The following is a 24,278-nucleotide window of genomic DNA, read 5'->3' as shown; positions in this document are numbered from 1 at the left end:
CATATAGGTAGAGTTTTTCTTTTTGTACATCTACATTGTATAAAAACTAGTTGTGTTTGTTTCCAATAGCAGTGATTTTTATAGAGCTATGTTATCTCTCATAGAGAAGGTCTTAGGGTGGAAAATCTACAAGTTAATTGCTTATTTCACATTGATGTAATTTCTTTTTCAGCAAATGTCATCCTTTCCTTTCCTTCTTTCATTGCCACAATAAATTCAGTGTCATCAGCTCAACTGACTGAGGATAAAGAGCAGTTCTAGGCCAGTTACTGTGTGGTAAGATCATTTTTGATGGACTTAGCATCTTGGAGAAAGATAGACTTTTCACCACCAAGATTCAGGGGTACATCTCATTGTGCTTTGGTTAATGAAGGGGAACAAGTGCTCTTGTGTGGACGAGTACTGTAGAGAGTTTTTTTGGTCACTTGTAGTGTGAATGTTTTTGGCAGGTAGCACAAGAGAGCAGGTTTGCTATTTATTCACATGAGATGTTGGCAGCTTTTAGTTTGTCAGGTGGCTGTAAGTGTTCATTTTTGTAATCTCCAGTGAAAAGTAAAACAGAGCGGGAATTTAGCCACTAGAGAGACTGCAGCACAGAATTATTCTTAGCTGGATGTCTTGTCTTAGAAGAACAATGTGTAGAAACTGGATTAAAGTAGAGACTTAAAGAAAGACAATAGCTAAACTAAAATTAGGAACCCAACTAAGTTCAGCATATGATCAGTGGGGAGGCAAAGTGTATTTAAATTATCTTCTCCAGGCTCTGATGTGAGGGGAGCCCAGTGGAGGAAGAACATTTCTTGAAGAAAACGCTCCTCTGCTCCCCGGGGTGATCCCTTGGACCTGAAGGTGTGTGGCTTGGATAAACCCTGGTGTCAGGATCTGGAGATGCTTCTTCAAGCAATGTGAACGTGGCATAACAAGGGCGAGTGCCTGGCTTGTCAGGCTGAGAATACAGCAACGCTAGAATAAATAACTTCTTGATAATTATGAATTAAAACTGTATCATTAAATCTAAATTATCAGCTCTCATTTTGAAGGACTGAGTATGTTCCTATTCTGTAGAAATCAGGAGGGCGACAGCTGGTGCAATAATAAGCTCAGTTAGCAATTGCAGTTTTGCAGGGTTTGTATGTATTATACAGTAGATTGGGGAAACTGTTAGCATCAGTTAAAATGATCCTATCGATGTCAATAATACTCAAATCTTGTTAATTTTAGGCAATTAGTCCATGGATTAGATTAGAATTCTATTCAATTGATTAAAAGATATGGGGAAGTGCTACTCAGAGATGAAGAATTGCTGTTGTACAATTCTGATGTTCCTTACATACTATCAAGTACAAAACCAGAAGTAACCATCAAAAATAACAACAGGGAAAGAAGACACAGAGGATAATCTAATTCCTTTCAAATCCCTGAGAGGTTAAGACTGAATGTTAAAAGGCTACTTTTGTTGATTCTGGATGAGGCCAATTAGGTTTTTTCCCACCTTAATAACCAAAAAACAGCTGATTAATTCCATGGGTTATTTTCATCAAAAAGCACAGGTGTCTTGGAACTAAAAATAAATGGCTTTTATTGTTCTGCAGAAAAAAAATTACGTAACAATTCCCACCTCTCTATCAAAGACGAAATGGCAGACCTATAGCTAAATCAGTTATGTTTCTCTGACAAGTTTTCCAGGTCTAGCCCTGAGGAACCACACTCCGATAGGGAATGAATCACTGCAGATTCAAAGACCATTAATACATCTTCCTAAATGAGAAAAATAATTAATCATCAATCTTAAATCTAAATATTGTTTCTGTAAACCTAAAGAAATAAGAAAGAAAAGGCTCCTCTAGAACCCACAGGGTAATCATCTGCATTCATTTGTGTTCATTAGCATCTATTGCTTGAATATTTTCATGGCCATAGCTGTGTATTAAAATGCAGTACATTAATGCAGGAACAGAATATTTTAGCAGAAAACTGTAATTAAAAAAGTAGCTGACCCAAGGCACTCAATTCATTCACTTTCTGCCTATTTTTTTAAGACTAATTCTCATAAGTACTACAATGAATGCCTGGAGTAATTCTTCTTGTCAGTAGAAGTCGCTGTATAAGTTTAATGATAAATCTTTAGCAGAAGAAGTTTAGAGGTTTTGATTTTGTTCCCAGCAGATCCCATACCTTTAAATCCAGTTGTTGAGGGGCTGGGTTTTTGGAAATATTTCAGTTGTTACTGAATGAATTGAGTGAATGACAATAGCAGTGTTGTAGAAACTTTTACACTGACTAATTTGCTCTAAGTATCTATACAAATATGCAGACAAGGAGTGGAGATGTCGTTACAAGCATCAAGACTGATGCTCTGTGGCTGGGAGAGCTGCATGGAGGTCCTGCTTGGGCACGGACAGTGCGGAGCAGCAGAAAGACAGCGATGGGTGGATGGAGGGCACTGCTAGAGCAGGGATTGCATTTAGGATTTGCAGGGGAGTATGACTTGAGGAAGGGTGAGTGACACAGCAGATAAATGGGAGCTGCAGGGGACCAGCTCCTGGGGTAGGGCAGGGTAGTCCAGGCTGCAAAGGATTTGGGAGTCAGGGGTTTTGGTGTCTCAAAGCAGGTCCCCTGGGGTTGTCGGGATCTGGTCCCTGGTGCAGCGCTCATGGCTGGGCCTGAGGGCAGCGTGGTGGAGGGCTGTTTGCCTACACCCAGCAACAAAATTTCCTCACCTTGGGACCCCTCTTCTACTTGAAATCCAGGCAGCAAAAGTCCTTTCAACAGCAGAAGGCAGAGAACTGGGAAAGTATTGCTGGTGGCTAGGGAAATAGGAGGGAAAGCAATTTTAACAAGTGTTTCACTATTAATTACAGCCTTGAATAAAAATATTTTTGGTAGCTGTTGGATAGTTTATAGACTAATGGAGTAGATGGAAATCATGCAGAGAAAAAAGAATGATTTGCAATTTATAATTATTGTGATATGTTTTGAATTGATAATATGTGGGAAAAGATTTAAATTTAGTTGCTACACTAAAATTACAGAAAGCTTTGCAGGCAGCTGGGTTTAAATCCAGCAGCAAGTAGGTAGTTGATGTTGAAAAGACAGTCACATGTGTCTGGCTAAGTATTTTCTCAAGAGGAGTTAGAATGTATGCCCTAAACAAAGAGGCTGTGGGTTTCTTGCCTAGTTGTCCATTTTCCCACAGAGTTTTGTGGTCCTGGTACACAGAAATGACCAAAATAGCTACTTTTCAAAGCAAATGGGGAGACAAGAGAGTGTGAATTAGGTTAGGGCTGAGCAGAGGGGTATGCGGGGCTCCCACGAGAGCAGCCATGAGAGCCATGTGGTTGTGCATGCAGCAGAGATGGGCTTCTCAGCTAGTGAGAACGTCCTTTGGCAAAGGACACTAAAACACAAATAGGAAAGCCCAAACTCTCCTGGGTGTGTATCTCAGGGATCTGACTCATCACTGTTTGGTTTTGTTTTAGTTTTGCTTGAGGTGTCCAAGGTTGCAGAAAAGGGGCAGAATTGAGGCAGGACACTCATCTGCTGAGCACCAAGCTGTCACATGTGCCCCACAGGCATGCTGACCTGTCCCAGGCTCTCCTCCCAGCACTGCTTCGGAGACTTCTTCCCCTTCTCCTCCCACATAGGCTGACTCTTTCCTCATCCCTTTTCATTCCAAAGTTCCTCCTTTATTAATGATATCTCTTAAAGCCTGATGAGATCCACCCCACTTCTGCTTAATGCAGACCTTAACCAGGTGCTGAAGTTTCCCATGAAACCCTTCTTCCCATATATATCTGTTTTGAAGATGTACATGATACAACCGGATACCAGCACCTCACAGCTGTAGCAAGTTGCTGAGACCTGGAAGGCAGCTTAATAGTTGTAAATGTCACTCCTGAAAACTTGATATCCCTAATGCTGCAGTCAGTCAAGTCGCTGTATATCTCAGTATATTTTATAGCTCAGTAGGGAACTGAATTGTGGGAAGGGATAATATGTTGTGTTTTGAGGTTTAGAAGAACATGAATTATCTTTGCATAAACATATCTTCTTTATTATTTATGCACTTGTGGAATGGCCAAAGAAAACTTACTCATTCTTGGGTTTATGTAATTATTCCACAGGATCCTTCAAACCAAAAATGTGGAAGAAAGAAAACAGTGTCCTTCAGCAGCATGCCATCAGAGAAGAAAATAAGCAGCGCCAGTGACTGTATCAGCTTTATGCAGGCTGGGTGTGAATTGAAGAAAGTTCGTCCAAATTCCCGGATTTATAACCGTTTTTTTACTCTGGATCCTGACCTGCAAGCTCTTCGTTGGGAGCCTTCCAAGAAGGACCTTGAGAAAGCCAAGCTTGATATTTCTGCTATAAAAGAAATCAGACTAGGGAAGAACACAGAAACGTTCAGGAATAATGGACTTGCAGACCAGATTTCTGAGGACTGTGCGCTGTCGGTAATTCATGGTGAAAACTATGAGTCCCTTGACTTGGTTGCCAATTCTGCTGATGTGGCCAATATTTGGGTATCAGGATTAAGGTACTTGGTTTCTCGTAGCAAACAACCCTTGGATTTGATGGAAAGCAGCCATAATACCCCACGGTTTGCCTGGCTAAAGACTGTCTTCGAAGCAGCAGATGTTGATGGTAATGGCATAATGTTAGAAGATACATCTGTGGAACTAATAAAGAAACTTAACCCCACCTTAAAGGAATCAAAGATTAGATTAAAATTTAAGGAAATCCAGAAGAGCAAAGAGAAACTGACAACGCGAGTAACAAAAGAGGAATTTTGTGAAGCATTCAGTGAACTTTGCACAAGACCTGAAGTTTATTTCTTGCTTGTGCAGATATCTAAAAACAAAGAGTATCTAGATGCCAATGACCTCATGCTGTTTTTAGAGGCTGAGCAAGGAGTGACCCGCATAACAGAAGAAATGTGTCTAGATATTATACGCAGGTACGAGCTTTCTCACGAAGGGCGGTTGAAAGGTTTTCTTGCAATTGATGGATTTACTCAATACTTGTTGTCCCCAGAATGTGATATTTTTGACCCAGAGCACAAAAAAATTGTCCAAGACATGACACAGCCTTTGTCACATTACTACATCAATGCATCCCACAATACATATCTAATAGAAGACCAGCTCAGAGGACCAGCTGATATCAATGGTTATGTCAGAGCTTTAAAAATGAGTTGTCGAAGTATTGAACTGGATGTCTGTGATGGCCCAGATAATGAACCCATTATTTGTAACCGTAACAACATGACATCGCCACTTGCCTTTCGAAATGTTATTGAGGTAATAAACAAATTGGCCTTCTTTGCTTCAGAATACCCCCTTATTCTCTGCTTGGGGAACCACTGCTCAGTACAACAGCAGAAGGTAGTGGTACAACACATGAAAAGGATCTTTGGAAACAAACTCTACACAGAGGCACCTTTATCCTCGGAAGTCTACCTCCCATCACCAGAGAAACTGAAAATGAAGATCATTGTGAAGGGGAAGAAGCTGCCTTGCGACCAAGATATATTAGAAGGAGAAGTCACGGATGAAGATGAAGAGGCTGAAATATCCCGGAGACTGTCAGAGGACTTCTCAAGGGAACCGAAGCTGATCTGGCTCTGCAGGGAATTGTCCGACTTGGTGTCCCTATGCAAATCTGTCCAATACAAAGACTTTGAAACATCCATGAAAGCTCAAAATTACTGGGAAATGTGCTCCTTCAGTGAGGCAGAAGCCAGTAGGATTGCAAATGAATACCCTGAAGATTTTGTCAACTACAACAAAAAGTTTCTGTCCAGGGTGTACCCGAGTGCTATGAGGATAGACTCCAGTAACTTAAATCCTCAAGATTTTTGGAATTGTGGTTGCCAGATAGTAGCAATGAACTATCAGACTCCGGGGCCCATGATGGATCTACACACTGGCTGGTTTCTACAGAATGGGGGATGTGGGTATGTTCTCAGGCCTTCAGTGATGCGTGATGAAGTGTCTTACTTCAGTGCGAATACCAAGGGCATTGTTCCAGGCGTCTCTCCCCAAGTCCTACATGTCAAAATAATCAGTGGTCAGAACTTTCCAAAGCCCAAGGGTGCATGTGCAAAAGGGGATGTCATAGACCCCTATGTCTGCATAGAAATACATGGGATTCCTGCAGACTGCACTGAACAAAGAACAAAAACTGTTCAGCAAAACAGTGATAACCCCATTTTTGATGAAAGCTTTGAGTTCCAGATCAATCTACCGGAGCTGGCCATGATCCGTTTCGTTGTTTTAGATGATGACTACATTGGGGATGAGTTCATAGGGCAGTACACCATCCCGCTGGAGTGCTTGCAGCCCGGATACAGGCACATACCGCTGCGGTCTTTTGTTGGTGATATCATGGAGCACGTTACCCTCTTTGTTCACATTGCAATAACCAACCGAAGTGGAGGCGGGAAGGCCCAAAAGCGCAGCCTCTCGGTGAGGATAGGAAAGAAAGCAAGGGAATACACCATGTTGAGGAACACTGGTCTCAAGACTATCGATGACATCTTTAAGTTGGCAGTGCATCCGCTACGAGAGGCCACTGACATGAGAGAAAATATGCAGGTATGACACTTTCATCATGTGCATTGGTGTGTCCTGAATGGGGAAGTGAAGGTCCTGGTGTGAGCTGCTGGTAGGGCAAACTGGCTGAAGCTGGTGGAAGCTGGTGAAGCTTCAGACCCAGAGCTGTTGTCAACCTTTAATTGGACATTGGAAGGCTGATAGTTACAAGTGTTGACTAACAAACCAATATGGGATTAGGCAGAAATGTTTTAAAAATTGATATTGGCTGAAACCAGGACAGCGCCTTCCAGACACACGCTTTACTAGTTGCTTTTCTCTGAGAAAGCAGAACTGAGCATACATTTCTGTCCCCAGGCCTATGGTCTCAAAAACTTCATTTACTCACTGGTCCTGGAAAACATCAGCAAGCTTTTGTTTTGCTAACTGAGTGAGGGTTATGCTCTTAATTTTCTTTGTCTGGGTGAATATAAGAAAACAGTCAGTGGATGTGTCATTAAGGTCTTGTCTACACAGAGAAACCCACTGTGCAAAGAGCAGCGGGTTTCCCTGAGCATGTGTTGCCACCATTTGCCCAAGGGCTGCAGATGTTTAACACAGGCACTGAATGCCGCTTAGATTGCAATTTCTTCCTTGCTAAATAGCTGTGTTGTCTTGGCTGGCTGAGTGCTGGCACAGACACCCGTGCCATGTCTTGGCTCAGGTGGTCTCCTGGCACCGCATCCACCTGCCCATGCTGCTCTGAGAGCAGCCGGACCCCACTACAGCTGGGCGCATTGGGGCCCCAGGTGCACAGCACCGTCACAACTGCCCAGATTAGACCTTCCTGGTTGGCAAGGAAGGTGGAGTGTCAGCGAGGCCAAACAAGATCTAGCCTGCCCAATGCTCTCTTCCACAGCAGGGGCGACTCTGCGGGTTCGGCAAGCAGCAGCTCAATTCCGAGGTCCAGGCACTGCCTAGAAACAAAACTGAGTATCATTAAACAATGAGTTTTCTTTAATAAATAGCTGAAATCAGCCATAACTATCTCCTTGGTAAAGATACAGAAACAATTCATTTTTCTTTCTTGAAAACAGGAGAAAAACGCATAGCACTTCATTGACCCCACTCTTCTGGACAGAGTCTAAAGCAAATTAAATGTTGGCAACTGGAAAAGTTTACAAAATGACATAAGTTTTAAATCACTCCCAAAGGAATAGTCTAAGCATATTTTTAAGAATGGGAAATTCTTCCCAGCCTTTCCTTTCCTGCAGGCCTTGAAAGTAACTAGTTTGAACTGCTGACTCCACCTTCAGTCTAGGTCAGGCTTATGTATGTGAATTATATAAACAAAAAATACTCTGAATCTGACTCAGAAACAGCATTAAGGTGACTTCCAAACAAAATTTCAATACAAGATCTTGTTCCGGGGAATGCTTCGCAAAGACACAGTTGCTAGGTTTAACTGCATGCTACTGTATTTGATTAATGAGAAAAACCTCTATTTATTAGCTGGGAGTTTGCTGATGACTGGTTTTTTCAGCAAGATGATGTGGGGGAACATTTGCAAGTTATGAGTTGTTAATACTGTCTTAGATTTTCTGCATCTTGGTCACTTGTATGACTTGAGAAGCCAAATGATGAAGGCATGTTAGCCATACCTCCACTGACTTGATAAATAAATAAATTCTGCTGTGTTAGTTCAGTTTGACCTGTATATCCAGTATTGATTTTCTTACATGTGACCTATGAAGGGGAAAGAGTGTTTGTGTTTCTTTATGATGTGGTAATGCAAGACTGAAAACAAAGTGTTTTTTTTCCTGCTTGCCTTTCCCATGGGAAATCTGAGGTCTGTCGAACTTGTTCTTGCTGGAGCATGATAATGATGGGAGAAGGAGGAGATTACAGCATCAAAAGCAATTGGAGTCTGAACAGTTTGGAAGAAATAGCATTTTAAGCTGATGGTGTAATATGCTGGGGACCAGAGCTTGTCCCCGTTGGGCCTGGATTTGCAATACAAAGTAGCTGCAGAGCTGGCAGCTGGGATACCTGAGCCTGGGGGGGAGCTGAAGCTGGCAGTAGGCTTGGGGAGCCGAGAACAGGGCTGGCCAGGAGTTCCTGTGTGTACCGGCACCCTGGGGCCCATGGGGGGCTTGGGGATAGTGGGCAGCAGGGTAGCACTGCCCCACATCAAGGGGGAGAAGCAGGTGGGCACTGATGAGGTGGCTGGCAGGCAGCGGGGACCGGGTGGCAAGCGGCAACACGTGTTCTTTTCTTTTCCTTCCTCCAGAACGCCATGGTGTCCGTCAAGGAGCTGTGTGGGCTACCGCCCATTGCGAGCCTGAAGCAGTGCATCCTGACCCTGTCCTCACGGCTTGTGAGCAGTGACAACGCACCCTCCGTTACCCTCTGCATGAAGGACACGTTTCCTTACCTAGAGCCTCTGGGGACCATGCCCGACGTGCAGAAAAAGGTCCTGGCTGCGTACGACCTGGTAGGCGCTTACACTGCTACCTCTGCCTTTCCCCATGGTCGTGAACGTGGCAGGCAATGCTTGCTGGCTTTCACGTGCCCAAATGTTTCAGTGAAATGAATGAGGCTCTTCAAATGACTGAAGCTATGCAAAATTGTCCTTTAATCACCAAAATCTCCACACTGGGCTTTTTGTTGTTTGGTTTTTGGGTTTTTTTTTAAACACGGTTGTGGCTAGCACAGGTTGGCACTTGAGGAGGGACTTTGTTTACAATAACAGCAGCAATTCAGCGTGTACTGGTGGCTGTTAGTTGTCCTTGAGAAGCAGCAACATTTGTGCACCGCCCTTCGGTTGCCTCCCCGCAGCAGAGGGCAAGGCCATTAGACAGGGAGCTGCAGTGTGGCAGTTCCCAGGCAAAGCCGAGCCGTCCCTTTCCTGACGCCTTTCAGCAGCACCGTAAGTAGTGCCTGTGTCCCTTCCAAACCAAGTCAGCGTCGCCCTTGGGGAGGGCATTGCAGAGTTGGAAAGGAAGTTTTAAAAAGCCCATTTTTTTGCATGAAGAAGGAGAGAACAGTGTGGTACAGGAATACTTAGAGAAATGAACTGAAGTCATTCCAGGTGAATGCTGCTGCTCAGCCTTGTATGACATACGTCACTGCTGTGGGTGACTGAGCAACAGTTGTATGTGACTTGCAGCAGCAGAAGTTGCTGTCACATTGTGCCTCTCGGGCTACAAGGCTGCCCTGTCGCTTCCCATCCTTAGTAGACGGTCTGCAGCAACCGATGGCAATCTGCATAGTTTTGCAAACTCTGACTTAAATATTACACTCTGTGGCCACCAGGCTAAATCATAACGAATGTTCAGTGCATGGAGGTTATTTCTGCAGCTTATGTTCGTAAGGAATAAAAAGGTGAATAACTTTTGGGGGTATCGAATTGCTTCCAGAGACCCTGAAGTGTTGTGAAGCATGATCACAGCTTTGACCAGCTATTCAATGTGTGAAATGTTCGCCTCCTTTCCATCTCTTTTTTTGCTGTTCTAACACACTTTTCAGGAGAAAATCAGCTTGGGGGGAAGAGAGAGACACTGATGTTGATTAAATGAGAAATACTAAAAATACTCTGAAATAACCCTTGGGTTCCTTCCAGATTGGTTTATATTACTTGAAGGTGATTAAGTTGTGGTAATAAAATACCAGCTGTAACAATACCAGAACAAGATTTGCAAATCCAGTTGACTGCCATATTTTAGACTGGACTTTTTTTGGATAGATCTGTTACGTGGTGTGATGTCTGTCTGAAGGAGTAAATACCACATGAATAAGAGATTTTTCTGCCTTTGGAGGACTGCTTAATGGAGTTTTACCAAAATGAATATGTCACCTCTTATCTTTGTAATTGTATGCTGAAGGGTACACATGGGACATTTTCAAGGCCTCCTTGTGCTTTGGAAACAGTTTTTCAATTTCAGTAGGTGAAAGGCCTCTTTCAGATGCAGAAAAAAACACTTGTATAACTGTTTTAAATAATGTTTGCTCTCACATTTGTCTCTGATGGGAGAAGATGTACCTCGAATGTCAAGAGACAGTGCAAGGAGTTGAAAATCAGAGGGCTGAGAAAGAGAAGGAAATTCTTCCATGACTATGTAAGGGTTCATTTGAGATGTAATTCTGGTTAATGAGAACATGATACTTTAAATTATTTTTACCCACTTTGTCTGGCTGGGACTGCCTCTTACTTTGCTAAAACTATTTGCTTCTGAAAAAAAGCAAAAGCTGGTTTTAATACTTGTTTTTGCTACATTTTGGATATTTGCCTTTTGAGGCAATGCCAGCAGCAGAATATGGAAATCTATTTAGCCTTTTCTATGTTTAAAAAAAATGAACTGTCTCTATTAATCTTGATAATTGAAAATACAGCATGAAGAGGGGTTTGCAGTTTTAATGTTGAGAAATAGCTCTTCCTTGCTATGATGTTTGTAACGGCTTGGTATAATCCAGGGTGTATTTCTTTTTAATAATAGTAGTTTTTTTCTTTTTCTTTCTTTCTCGCAAATAAGAGCAAAAGGAGATGTTGGTGGAAAGCAATATAAAATATTTTAGCTTTTTATTTCTCGTTATTTCTCTTTATTCAAGATATACTACAGTTCAGCCTTTTAAGTTGTTGATAAATATGGCTTCAAGAAACTGGATCCACAAGTGCTTGCTGCATGACTTTATTTCCCCAGAAACGTCTCTTCACCTCAAAGCACTTTTTGGGTAAATAGGCCTGAGAGCAATTTTAAATGCATAAAAGAAACGCATTTTGGCCTCTCTCTTGTATGAATGGGCTGTACTTCGTAATTCATTTTACAGTAGAAAGGGAAAGGAAAAAAGTTTGGCCGTAAATCTCACAGCGAGCAAACTGTGACTGTAGGTCTGCCTCATTCACTGGGCTCCACAGCACAGGTGGTGTGAGTGCTGGGGAAACCCTTCCTCACCACCTCCGAAAACACCACTTATTTCACATTCTTTAACAAGTCTGCTTTAAAAATAATCTCTGATAAAAACAGCCCTAATGTGTTGAATTTTTTCCCCCTAGTGGAAATTACCAACTGAACATACCTTTTTTTTAAGTATAAACTCTGCCTGTGTGTTTAATGGGGCATAGGCAGGGCTGGCAGTCCAGGCAAATGGAGGTGCAAATGCTCAGAGACCTGCCACAATGATCTGGAAAACAATTAACTGTCTGTTCTGTCCTGCTTGGCCTTTGTCAGCAAGCGTGATAGACAAAGACTGGTTTGTGCAGTTTGTTTGTGTTTTCCTGGGCAATTAATTTTACCATTGTGTTCTGCACTAAATATTTTCCATTGAGAGAGGCCTTATTAGAGTAAAATTTAATGTGCTTTGTTTAAGGAACTGGAATAATATTTCAAGGCTCTATTTTTTTTTTCTTTTTTATGGTCACATTGCAGTGGTTTAGTGGAACCCGACTGTTGCAGTGTCTAGTGGAGGAAGAGGCTTCATTGATGATACTGGGTTGTATGGGCGTTTCTGCGGAGGAGAGCGGGGAATGGGATTTGCCAAAACAAGAAAATAAGGTGGAACGTTAGCAATACAGAGAGAACTTTTTTTTTAAAAGTATGTCAACTACCAGACATACAGTTTAGAACGGTTTATATTGACTTACAGCTTTGGTTAATACCATACATAGAGTATGATGAATGGATTCCAGTAATGTTGTCATTGATTCCCACACATATGTCCTAGGATAGTGTAGCGTGTCATTTACAGAGCTGTTGGAAGATGCCCACTCAGGTGACCAGCACATGTGGTATGCCTCATAACCTGTCAAATTGATGCTGGTGTTCATTGATCACACCTAAAAAAAAAAAGAGGTACTCAATGTGTAGAGAAGGGATGGGGCCCAGCTGGATGCTGCAGATGGTTGAATTATTCACTGCAAACAGTTCTCTTGTGAATTAAGTTAGGATTTTTTTCTTTTTGGTTGAGAATTGTTTGGAAACAGATTGTGGTTTCTTTGTCTGCACGATACGTTCATTTGCTGATGCAAGTGTGCATGCACTCGGGGAGACTTGTGCACTTTGCTTTTCAGTTACTGGTTCAGCATTATTTTTCTTCCAAGATCAAATGATTGAATCATTTGCAAATCAAAAGCAATAAACAAGTAATAATAAATGTTCTTGATTTTTACCCAATCTCCTGTCTTGTGTGCATGCAGAAATAAAAGAATCTCCTCAGGTATCTTTACATATTTTTACATCATAAACAACAAAAAGTATAAAAAAGGTTAAACAGAGAAGCTATTTGTTAAATAAACTCATGTTGACATTAATGTTTTTCTCTGTATTCAAGCCTCTTTACTGGAACTGATCTTGTGATTTTGGAGCAGACAGGTAAGGAAGGACAGAGTGTATGTAGGTGCTGTTGAGAGAAGGCAAGGTAGTTAATGTCTCGGCCAACATGGAGATGGATTGGGGAATTTTGAGAAGAGAAGGGATGTCTGTCATGCTGCTGGGGAATAAGTCAATGTATTTAGTGGCAGTGGTTTTGTTGACAGAGGTATTGGTCCATGCATGCTAGCAGAAGTCTGCTGAGGTGTGTGTGGAGAAGAACTGCTCTTTGCTGTGCTTTCAGATGCAGTCTTTTTGGGTGTCTTTGTCTTGATGCAGGCATGACAGCTCCTTATTCACAAGGAGAAAGTCCATTTTCCCAGTTTATGTCAATGCAAAAATGACTAAATAGATTTTTGTGAGCTTTTCCACTGAAATTAATATTTCACCTGGGACAGAGTCATCCCCAAAGGAATGTTTTTCACAATTCTCTGAGCAGCTGAAGACAAGGGATGTTGCAGAGCAGAGCATCTACTGCCAAGGAAGTGTCATAATGCACTGACGTCAAGCACAGTCCAGTACATGGACATTCTCTTGAATTTGTATCTGCTTTGAAGAGTTTTCCGTCCAAAATTGAACATGGACTGGCAAAGCAATTATCCTGTTTCTTTCTCCACTTCTTAGAATTCTCTCTCTTGTTTACCCACCACTACTCGCAGTTTCTTTCTCTGATCACCATGCCCCCTAACCCCTTCTAAAATAGGATCTGAAAACGGTCAGATCAGAAGTTTTCTTACAGAATGAAGTTCTGGTTGGGTACTTCAGATACTCTGTTTTAGCATAAGCGTATTGAAAGCTGGCACCTTCCCCTGTTCCTTTACTGCTGCTGTTCTATAGAGGACTGGTCTTCATGTACCAGATCACATCCTGCAGCACTCTGTCACCGTATTTCCCCAGAAATATTTGTAAGCAAAAACATGAAACTGGAATTTAAGGTGAATTTTATTCAGTTCCTTCTGCAGTTTGTGCCAATAAGGTATTTCAGATGTTTCCAGCAGATGTAACCACCCCTAATAACTGTTCCTCTTACTGGGCTGTTGGCAGGAAAAGGCTCAGATACAGAAACCTGGCTTGGCGCATACTGGGACAGAGACAAGGCGGGCTGGTGGCCAGTGTTCCTGGCACCACGTGCACATCCTTCCTTTTTTGTAAGGCTTGCTGGCACACAGTTGATTGTCTGGCTGTTTCTTGTCCCAAACGTCTGCAAGAAATGCGCAATGCTAAAGAGGGAATCCCATTTAAATTTTCATGAGCTCAGTTTGTACTTCAGCTGTTTTTCCAAATTGACTGTATTTTTGTAGCCTTTTAAAATTTTTGTTTGGTGGTGGATTTGGGGTTTTTTTTTTTTTGTCTGTTGGGTTGTTTGGTTGGTTGGTTGGTTGCTTTGTTGATTGGAGTGTTTTTAGCAATAGAGGCACAATATGGTACTCCTTACCCAGGCAAAATTCTTCGTTGTCAATGAAAGGCATAGGAGATCAGAACAACGGCCATGAGGAGACATCTGAGAGAAAGCTGCTTTTTAGTTTGATGTTCAGTCAGTTTATGTTCTAAACTTTGGAATATTTATGAGAGGATTCTTTGAACTGTCCCTTTTGTATAATTTATCTTCCCAACAGGAGCAGTGCTTTAATTTGCCACCAGGAGTTTTTCCTGTCTTTTTTTTTGTGAGACTCTGCTGCGTTAATTCCATGTCCCCTTTTCAATTTGTAGAATAGTTTGTAATGAAACGAAGAAATTCGTCTCTAGCAAAGGAGTTCATTAAAGTAAAAAGAAATAACATTTTTTTGTTCAGTTTGTACTGATCCTATGATTAAACTGCCTTTAGTAGAGACAAGAAACAAGCCTGTTAATTTCTTGTGAGTAAAAATATGATGTCCTCGGTGTGAAGATATTTTAAATGTCACTTGAAATGTATTTATGTTTGTAATTAACACTTAACAAGGGTCAAAGTAAAACTGTTCCTTCTGCGAAGCAACAAGATTTTAAATTTTATATTGCATGCTATATTCAGACGCTTAAGTGAGACAGGTCAGTTATATTTTCAGCCCGTGCTCTGTTCCACTTTCTGTGTCTCATGTACCAGACGAGAGAGCTCCCAGGTTTGGGCTAGCTCTTGCCAGCCCATGCTTTTGTGAGAAACCATCACGATCGTAACAGGGTGTTTCAGGTGGATTGAGTTTATGCTTCTCACTTTCAGCGTTTCATAAGAATATTTAAATAAAATGAGCTATTTTGCAGGAAAAACACTAACATATGCAGATGAAGTTTTGTATTCCTCATTCCCATTAGTTTATTAAATGTGACATGTACTTCTGGGACTCATGCTATGCATATCTTTTCGTCAGTCTGAGCAACCCCCTATTCACTTCTTGTTGTGAGAGCATTTCTGGCACGGCAGCCTCTTCAGGAGGGTTAGCACCTCCAAGGACTCACAAAAATCTTTGCATCTGGGCTCCCATGGAAACGCAGCAGGGGTCCCCGATGGGAGGAGCGGGCCTGTCCTTTGCTCCCACGGAGCTCTGCGCCGCCACAGCTGCTGAGCGAGCGCAGAAGGGACCCCACACTCTCCCTGTGGGTCTCAGCCCTTGGGATGCAGAGCCCTGTACTGAATTTAGCAGGATCCCAAATGATGTCAAGGTGTGTGGTAGTTTCTCCCACTCAGCCTTCTTCCTTTCTGCTTCCTCTAATAGGCATACACTCTTGGTCAGCAAGGTAGCTTTTTAAGACCCTATACCGGAATCAGGTTTTGTGTGTTTTCACTCCTATTTTTGTCCATTTTTTCTCCCCTCTAGTTCTGTTAAACACATCACTCAGTAAAGTTTATCACCTTCTTTTTGACATGGGAAGTGCAAGTTGTTCTGAGCAATCCTGCCAGCTTCAGCAGCTGCTAAAAATTTCCTCACTGACTCCAAGTGGACCCAGATACCAGCATCCATGCACTAAATGTTGCTTTTCAGATGTGTTGCTTGGAGGTTAATCCCTTGAAGCTCAGGAGTTAACACTCCGGTGGAGCATGAGTTTCCTGAGGGAGTCCTGAGGGAGGGACATCTCTAGCTCTTTGAGAGTCACTCACTGAAGTGAGTTGCGGTTTGGGAGCTGACATTAAACAGCAGCCTGATGGGCTCCGGGCAGATGGCTGGGACTGGCCAAGAGTGCTGCTCAGTGGGGGTCTGAGCAGAGTAAAGGTATGTGGAAATTCATGCTGCAAACATAAGAAAGCTCACTCTTCACAACTGAGACAGGCTGGTGGATTTTGAAACATTACAGGCAAAACTGGGTTTGAAAATCTCAGGCTATCATGTAATTTATGGGGTTACCTTCCCAGCAGAAAAATCTCACAGCCCTCTGTGTTGTGTTTAGGGCTTCTGGTTTCTGTCTTGGCACTGTGAGAAGTGGATGACATCCCCAAGCAGGGTTTCAGATGTGATGCCAGCTGGAAAAGCAGGGGACCATTCAGACTGGGAGACATTTCAGAATCAGTGCCAAAAAGGAAGAAGGATGTCTAGATGCTAAGACACAGGACTGTGAGGGGTAGCTGTTGACAAGCAGAGCCACAGTAGCAAAGTCTCCCAGGGGCTGATGGATGGGACCAAGCGGAGGTGTCTGTGGCCAATGTGCTGCATCCCTGGCCAGCATCCTCCACTGCAGCCAGGAACGCTGTCAAAACTGCTGCCTACTGTCCTGTGTCCAGCGTGAAAGGATGTGTGGGAAGCCAGTTTCTTGCTGAGGCTCTCACCTGCTTTTACCTGCATTAGATAGAATACTGACAAATTGTTAACATTAATACATTAATTTCAGTAAACAGTTACTAGTAACTTAGCTTTTTAGGTGACCTTTATAGTGTTTACTTAGTAAATATCCCCATGGTGCTGCCTTGTGTGTAAGTGAAAATGTATGATAGGGGAAAACAAAAAACAAAACAAAAAAAAAAAAAAGAAAAAAAGAAAAAGAAAAAAAAAAGTGAGTTGTCAGATTAGTTCAGCTATTTTTTGAGGGTTGTATCAGTTCTGTTGCCAGGATTTGCATAGCATCCTTTCAAGAACATCTATTGTGATGTGCTTTAAGAGAAAAACAACAATAAAAGCCAAACCAAACAAAAAACCCCTGCACCCTATACTATAATTTCATTCCTGGGTATCAGTTACTTACCTGTATGAATCAGTCTCTGGTGCTTCAAAGTCAACACCTAGGCTTTGTCCTTGCACTGTTGTGTTGTTACGATCTTTTACTGTAGCGTTAGGAAGCAGGATCTTGTGCCCCCAGAAACTGCAGACGCGGTTCTTGTTGGGAGCAGAGTGTGGCCTGTCATGTAGATACTGGGTCCTGCACACTGTGTTATCACGGGTGGTGAAGACCCCATAGGCTAGCCAAAATTATATATCATAGTTGACCCAGGGTGTATTATTTCTACCTAGTGCATTATTTCCTACAGGAGCCTGTGAGGGGGGATGCCAGGTGGTGCACTTAAGGGCATCCCATAACCCCAGTCACTGAGCTGAGGAACTCTGAATCCACACTCAGGATTTGTCATGGGACAAAAGCTGCTTATTTTCATCAAGATTACTGCTGAGCAGGAAGATGGGAACAGGTTAAATTCTGCTATATGATCTGTTTTTAATTGTTCTTGCTGAGCTTAGAGCAGTGAGACTTTGATGTCAGCATCAAAGGAGTGGAGGGCTGCTCTACCTACTCTGCAGTAAGGGAAAACTGGCATCCTATTGCCACTTTTCTCTTAAGAAAATGAATGTAATACCTTCATGTCTGAGAATCCTAAAACAGATGTGCCAGAAGCTCTTGTGGGTGGCTCCAGGTAGTTGGAGGAGGATCTGGTCAAACTTAGATTACCAGATTGCATGATTCTCAAGCTTGCTTTTTTTGTGCGTGGTATTTAGGATATAGGATCTCCTATATAGATATATAGGATAATTTCCTGTGGCCATATATATGTATGGATGTGTGTGTGTGTGTGTGTATATATATCTATATCTATTAAAAACTCTCACAAGTCAAGCTCTACTTTAGAGATCTGAGCACAGGAGAATTGAGTGCTTTGGATATCCTGTCCCAGCTTAAATGCATTGACCTCACTGGGCAAAACCTTGCTACTGGGTAGGAAGTACAGGCATAGACCCACGGGGGGGCAAGCCCAGGGTGATGGGTGCACGGGGTGCAGAGCTGTGCAGATGCTGACAGCGCATGGCTGGACCGGGCATTGCGGCCACTGGCTTATGGGCCCTGTGTCCGCGTGTGCAAGAGATGCACGTTTGGCCTCTGGCTGCCTCTGTAGTGACTTGCAGTTTTTATCAGGATTCTCACTCTCTTTACTGCTCCGACCAGCTTCAGCATTTGTAGTTGGCAGCTGAATGGCTCCTGCAGCACAAAATGAGTATGTGCTGTGGAACAAAAAAGCCAGAGGGTGGGTAGAAATTGTAATTTCTTTCTAGATGACAAGCGAAAATATCAAAGAGGAAAAAAATCAACATGATGCACAAACAAGCGAGTAATAAGAACGAAAGGCAAAGGATACTATCAAAAGTAATTTCAATCTCAGGCATATCCACTGGGCATGTTCTGTTAAAAAACAGTTTTGCACTGTGTAGATGTATCAGGCCTTTTTCTCTCTGCCTGTGAAGCTGCTAGTGGATTTTGTTTTTCTCATGCTCTTGCTTATATCAAAGCAAAGGCATAGGTATTTTTATCAAATGAAGCCTGTCATAATAGGTTTAATTAGAAATGAAGATGGCATGAGGAGCAAAATTTGGATCTGAATTTCTCCAGAATTTGGAAGTTCATGTGTGACAAGTAGAAGCATCTCTCCTCCCTTGTATCTAATTAGAACAATAAGACATGTTAATTTGCAAGTGTTAATTTAATGCTGTTACACTGTCTTCCACCAAAATCATCGAAACCTACTGGTTGTGTTTTCCTCTTTAGTGTGTTTGAAAGTAGGAAGGCTTTTCATAGTTGTAGCATTTTGTCAAAGCTTTCAGATGGCGGCTTCTGTAATTGCACAGTATAACATTAGGCAGTATTCCGTTCACTTTGTTTTTCATTGGCACTGCTCTCGTGCTGCTTGGATTTGATTGAGGTTTGTGTTATACGTCCCGGGAGAGTGAGATTATTCTCAGGCATAGTTTGTTATACAGCATGTTCGTCCCTTCTGTAACAGATGTATGTGCCACCTTTTGCAGTTTCACAGAATAGAGCATTGGAACAATTTGCTTGCTTGCCTGGCCTTCTGAAGGGTTTTGGAAGGTTTGTTACCATGAAAGAATAGCATTTGCAAGAAGAGAGGCTCAGGAAACCTGTCACGTAACAGACACTTCATCTGTTTGCTCTTAATGGGCTACTCTTGGAAGATGCATAAATACGGATATCTCTTGAAACTTGTGAGTAGCCTTGTTGAAACTGCCTGCCTCTTTTGTTTTTGTTTTTGGTTGTTTGTTTGGGTTTTTTTTTTTTTCATTTAGACTTCTACAGAAATTATGAGGATAGGATAGGATTTGGATCTGAATTTCTGCAAAGAGAAATACTGTAGCTGTTCTGGACCTGTAGTGCATAAAGTTCAGCACAGGCTTAAGTACCTCTTGAAGTCAGCGCTATTCATGACTTGGTAACATTTTTGATAACCACTTATGTCAAGGACTATACTTATTTCTCCTTTTGTTTCAAGAGAAGTACTAATTAGAAAGGGCTCAGTTTCACATAAAGTAAATTTTGTTTGTCTGCTAACTCTGCTTTCTCCTGAAATCACTTCTGTTTACTTCACGTTATTTGCAGTGGTGTCTCACTGATGTAAAACAGCTGTTCTTTAGCTTCTGGAGCAAAACATTTTCTGAGCTTGATACAGATCTGGGAGACCTGATATATGAAGGAATGATCCAATCTTTCTAGTCTTGCTTGCAGAGCAGAACTCTTAAGTTTGAACTTATGTACTTTTCTGTGGACTAGATGTTGTGGGAAACCCTATTAATGCTGCTTTTTTTCCGTTTATTTTCTGACAGATGATTCAAGAGAGCAGGGTTCTCATTGAGATGGCAGACATCACTCATGAGAAGATTGTTCAGTGCCAGAAAGCAGGTAATCTTTCTTTGTTGTGCAGTTCTGGATGGGAGATGGGAAAAGATGTGCCATAATTTACTTAGAGTTTGTGACTAATGCAGCTTCTTTCATCTGGTGTTTAAGGGAGCATCCCCATCTTTCCCTGGCAGACTCCACCCTCCTGAAGGCTCATCCTCCAGTAGCAACGCAGGCATGGGATCAGGGAAAAATCCTCAGCTTTCACCTTAAAAGCTATTTCTCCATCTGCTCTACAGCTTTGAAATGTCTGACAGCATTTAAATTAGTCAAATGAACTAGAAAGGCATTCAATTAAAAAGAGGGAGTGAGAAGGCGTGCTGCCTTTACTGAGCTTCATTCTCTGCCACAATCATTCCCTTAAACACAGAGTAGGCAAGAGATTTTGCTACCCACAGGACCAAGTTCTGTTGCCTGTCTTTACTTTTGCTGTTTAGGTTTGGTTTAGGCCTTGGAAACTTAGAGCAATATAATTCCATTGTATCACAGTGAATATGTGTGGCTATGCATTGTGTACATCAGGTATATGGGCATAAACCACTGTAAGTAGACTTAAAGTAGATCCTATGTTGCTGGTGTGTTGTACTGGATATCTTTATCTGAACTAGGGCTCTTTCTCGAGTGTACCAGTAGAAAGGGAAGAGGTGGTTTCAGAAGCGGCCACCCGCGTACTGTCTGCTCTGCCACAGGTTCATATTCCTTTTTCAGGATGATAGAAATCACCAAAGTGTCTGTGATTCACAGTTCGGCTTATTCATGCAAACCCCTCTTCATCACTTGTTCAGGATAGCTGCCTAGACTCTGAACTGGGACATGTCTCCTGTAGTTTCCACTGGTACACAAGAATAAGCCCTGCTAGAGAGATAAGAGTCCACATTTGGCCGGTGGTAGTCCTCTACAACTAAATTCATCAGCTTTCATGTATCAGAAACCATGCTGAATAAATACATGCAGTGTATTTTTATTAGGGGGTTATACTGCAGATATTAAATCTGTTTTCAGTTTGTTTAGTTGTAGAGCTGCACATTTCCTAACCTGTAGCAAACCTTGAAGGTCACTAATGCAAATGATTGCTACTGCATTTAATTTGTGTTCTTAGGCATAGTCTTCTGGGACAAAAACAATCATAAATACTGTTGTTTCTGATAGGCATTTTTGGAGTTGGCAAGTGATGCAGGCTATAGCCATTTGCTTCTATTAAATCTAAATAATGAATGAAACTGATGTTTTGTAGTGAATCTTTTAACTGATTTTTATCTGGTGCAAGAGCAGGGTGGCACCTACTCCTTGCCCTTTGAAATTCAGAGCTCTGGAGCCATGCTGGTGCTGTGGTAGCAAAGGGAGGAAAGGCAAGCAGTTATGTCTTGCTGGATTTCATGGGCCTCTTCTTCTGTCATGCCTTGGCTTCTGTGTATCTGCATAAGCAGCATAAATATCTTCAGCGCAAAGCCTTCATCAGGTGCAGAGGGTTTAGGAATGGGGCAGTGACAGGACAATACAGTACCAGGGGTCTTTCTAGATGGTATAATTTAAGAACAATATTTTGCACTAAATCATGCAGACTTTCAGTAGCATCAGTCAGCTTTCTGCCCACTCTGCTCTGTGCACAGAGAGAAGAACCCGCAACACTTGCCTGAGCGCTGGCGTCTTTGTAAGCAGAGGGCTGGAGGTGTGTGCAGAGAACACAGTGCAGGACCATGCCACCACGCTGATGTCCAGAGTTTCATGAAGTTCCCCTCTCCTTCCTTCCCCCAGCAAAAAGATTAATTTCTCAAGTTTGTTCTCTTTGCTGCTGTATCTACTTCTGTTTTCATTTGTTTTGCTTTGTTAGCCATAAAATAGCATTTCTGATTGAGAAGAAGGCTGGAGAGATATGAAGTGCTCTTCTGAAGTCTCAGCGTTTAGACAGAGGAACGGTGTAGGGGGAGAGGATCCCTCACCACATTCAATTGCCAATTAGTTCGTTGCAAATGTTACTCAGGCAAATTGTTAAATAACATTTTCAATGTGACAAGGTGAAGCACTCAGAGAGGTGTCAAGAGGTACAACTGCCTGTGACATTGCCCTTCACCTCACCCCAGTCCTGCTCCCTCTGAACATTTTTTTCCACCTAGATCTCCGCTTCACAGCACAGCCTGTTTTGGTCCGGGTTCCCTGCGCCACGAGGTCCTGCCCACTCCCCCAGATGACTTCTCAGGTGGCTGGGTTTGGTTTTTTTTTTTTCAAGTGCAGTCTCAGCCATGGTCAGCAGCAGCTTGGAGGACCAAACTGCTAAAAGTTTTCATTGCTGCTTCCACCCGCAGCCTAACAAATGTTTGTGGCTCCCTCTCTCTAGGGCAGCATTGTCTCCAAGTTACAGGTGGGGAAGGTGAGGTCCAGAGGGAAAAATAACTACGAGTATGCTGCATAAAGGCAGGGCTGTCCAAGTGGAGCTGAGCAGCATTAGCCTTCATATTTTTTTGGAGGACAAAGTGAGTCATTTGAAGGTTTTCTTTTACTTACTGAATTGAAATGATCTGTAAGTCTGTTGACATGAGGCATGCCTGCAGGGGAATCTTGCTTGGGGTGCAATAACGTAGACTGATTGCCAAAGGACATGCTGCAGGAGCTCTGTTACTCTAGACGCGCAAAACTTGTGAGTGGGCAAAGTTTTAGAAAATAAACAGTAGAGAAATCTTGCACTGTGTGGGGTTGAACTGCCTCGCTGTTATCGAGTCCCTGGAGTCTGTGCATTGCAAGAGGAAGTCTATTGTTAGTCTTCCAGGAGTATTTCAGGCAAGCTACACCAAGTGCCTTGGGCTGTCAGAGGACCAACTCCTTCAGCAACCTGCTAAGCAGCCCTCTGCATCTATTCCCTGCAGGTGTTCTCTCGATGGACATTTCTTTGATATCATTTCAATGAAGCTCAAATTTGTGAGCGATATTTGTCTTAAAACATTAGGGGAGGTGGAAAAAAGGTATGAAACAACTGGAGGTGGAACTTGGTTTCTTCAGCCAGGATAGGCTTCCGGCATTTTGGAGTGATTTAGTGCCAATTTGGCCTTGTAAGGTATAAATTAAGGGAACAGAGGCAGTGCGCTCTCCATTTTGCCTCTTAATCCACACCAGACTCAGAGAAACATTTGCATACACGGCGCAAATCTCATGGAATTGTTGGGCTAGTTGGACTCGTTAAGGTTTTTAATCTGCTCCCAGTTTTCCTGAATTCTTGTATCCAGCAACAGATTTGCAGACATTTGCCACAGAAACTAGTAATGAAATGTAACAATTCCCAGGGCTGTAGTTGGAAGTCTCAGTTCTCCGGGCTGCAGGAATAGCAATCCTGTGATTAGCGGTATGTGTTTCTGACATAATTTATGATTGTGAAGTACAAGGGCTTTTCTGTATGACTGTCATTAAGATTAATGAGGAGCTGTGCATTTGAGTCTATATTTGCTGTGCTGAACAGGTATCTTGCATGTCTGTGAGACTGCCTTCCCAGGTACAAAATCATCTATTCAAGGAGAGTGACAAGCGATTGCCTTTTGTTGCAATATTGCAAGCAATGCAGACTGCAAGAAGAAGCACTGAAGCCGTGTTTGTGCGGGGACCAGGCACGTGCCTCTGTGGGACCCCAGCACTGGAAAGGAGAGTTTCATACAAAATGGAAGCACAACAGCAAGATTGCACATGACCCTTTTATTCTGGAAGATGCTCTCCAGGTTGGGGTCCTAACAGGGAAGGGGGGGTAACACAGAAAGGAAGTTGTAGGAAGTACCAGCTGCAAGACTGAAAATGCTCACTGAAGTTTTTATAGGGGAAATCAGTCATGCACTGGGTGATGTAGCAATCTGTATTTTTAGGAATGGAATTTCACGAAGAGCTTCATAACCTGGGGACAAAGGAAGGTTTGAAAGGAAGAAAATTAAGTAAAGCCATTGAGAGTTTTGCATGGAACATCACAGTACTGAAGGTAAGCACAAAAAACACCACCTTGTGACTCCTATTAACTCTATAAGCAAACCTTTGCTCTATTAGGTCATGTATTTGTACTGTCTTACTAATACTGAAGCAATATTTTGTTTTAATGGGATGTATAAATTAGCCCAAATTATTGAGATTTATGAAATACTTATTTAATTACAATATTTATCTAATTACACCTCTGGTTTGGAAGCTGTGGAAGGGAATGAACAAAAGAGGAAAGATAGCTTGTGGTTTGTATGTCCAGGCACCTGCTTTTGGTTGTCAGTTCTGCTCCATACACCCTGAATGTGACCTGTCTGTCACCATGTCTCAGATGCTAGTTTTGTAAAACAAGGAC

At 42.4% G+C, this 24,278-nt stretch overlaps 1 protein-coding gene across 1 annotated transcript in view; it reads left to right on the top strand.

The window, feature by feature from the left end:
• PLCL1 (phospholipase C like 1 (inactive)) overlaps nucleotides 1–24,278 on the top strand; it is a gene marked incomplete at its 3' end in the record, with an annotated part of 202,365 nt that overhangs the window by 155,260 nt on the left and 22,827 nt on the right. Inside the window, exons 2-5 of the mRNA XM_082001852.1 lie at nucleotides 4,125–6,596; nucleotides 8,824–9,027; nucleotides 19,903–19,978; nucleotides 23,818–23,927. Of these exons, the coding sequence (XP_081857978.1) occupies nucleotides 4,125–6,596; nucleotides 8,824–9,027; nucleotides 19,903–19,978; nucleotides 23,818–23,927 (2,862 nt within the window). The remainder of the gene's footprint in view (nucleotides 1–4,124; nucleotides 6,597–8,823; nucleotides 9,028–19,902; nucleotides 19,979–23,817; nucleotides 23,928–24,278) is intronic.

The sequence above is a fragment of the Phaethon aethereus genome (genome assembly GCF_964289735.1).
Source record: "Phaethon aethereus genome assembly, chromosome: 6".
NCBI classification, from domain to species: Eukaryota; Metazoa; Chordata; class Aves; order Phaethontiformes; family Phaethontidae; genus Phaethon; species Phaethon aethereus.
This window is presented reverse-complemented; position numbering and strand designations above follow the sequence as displayed.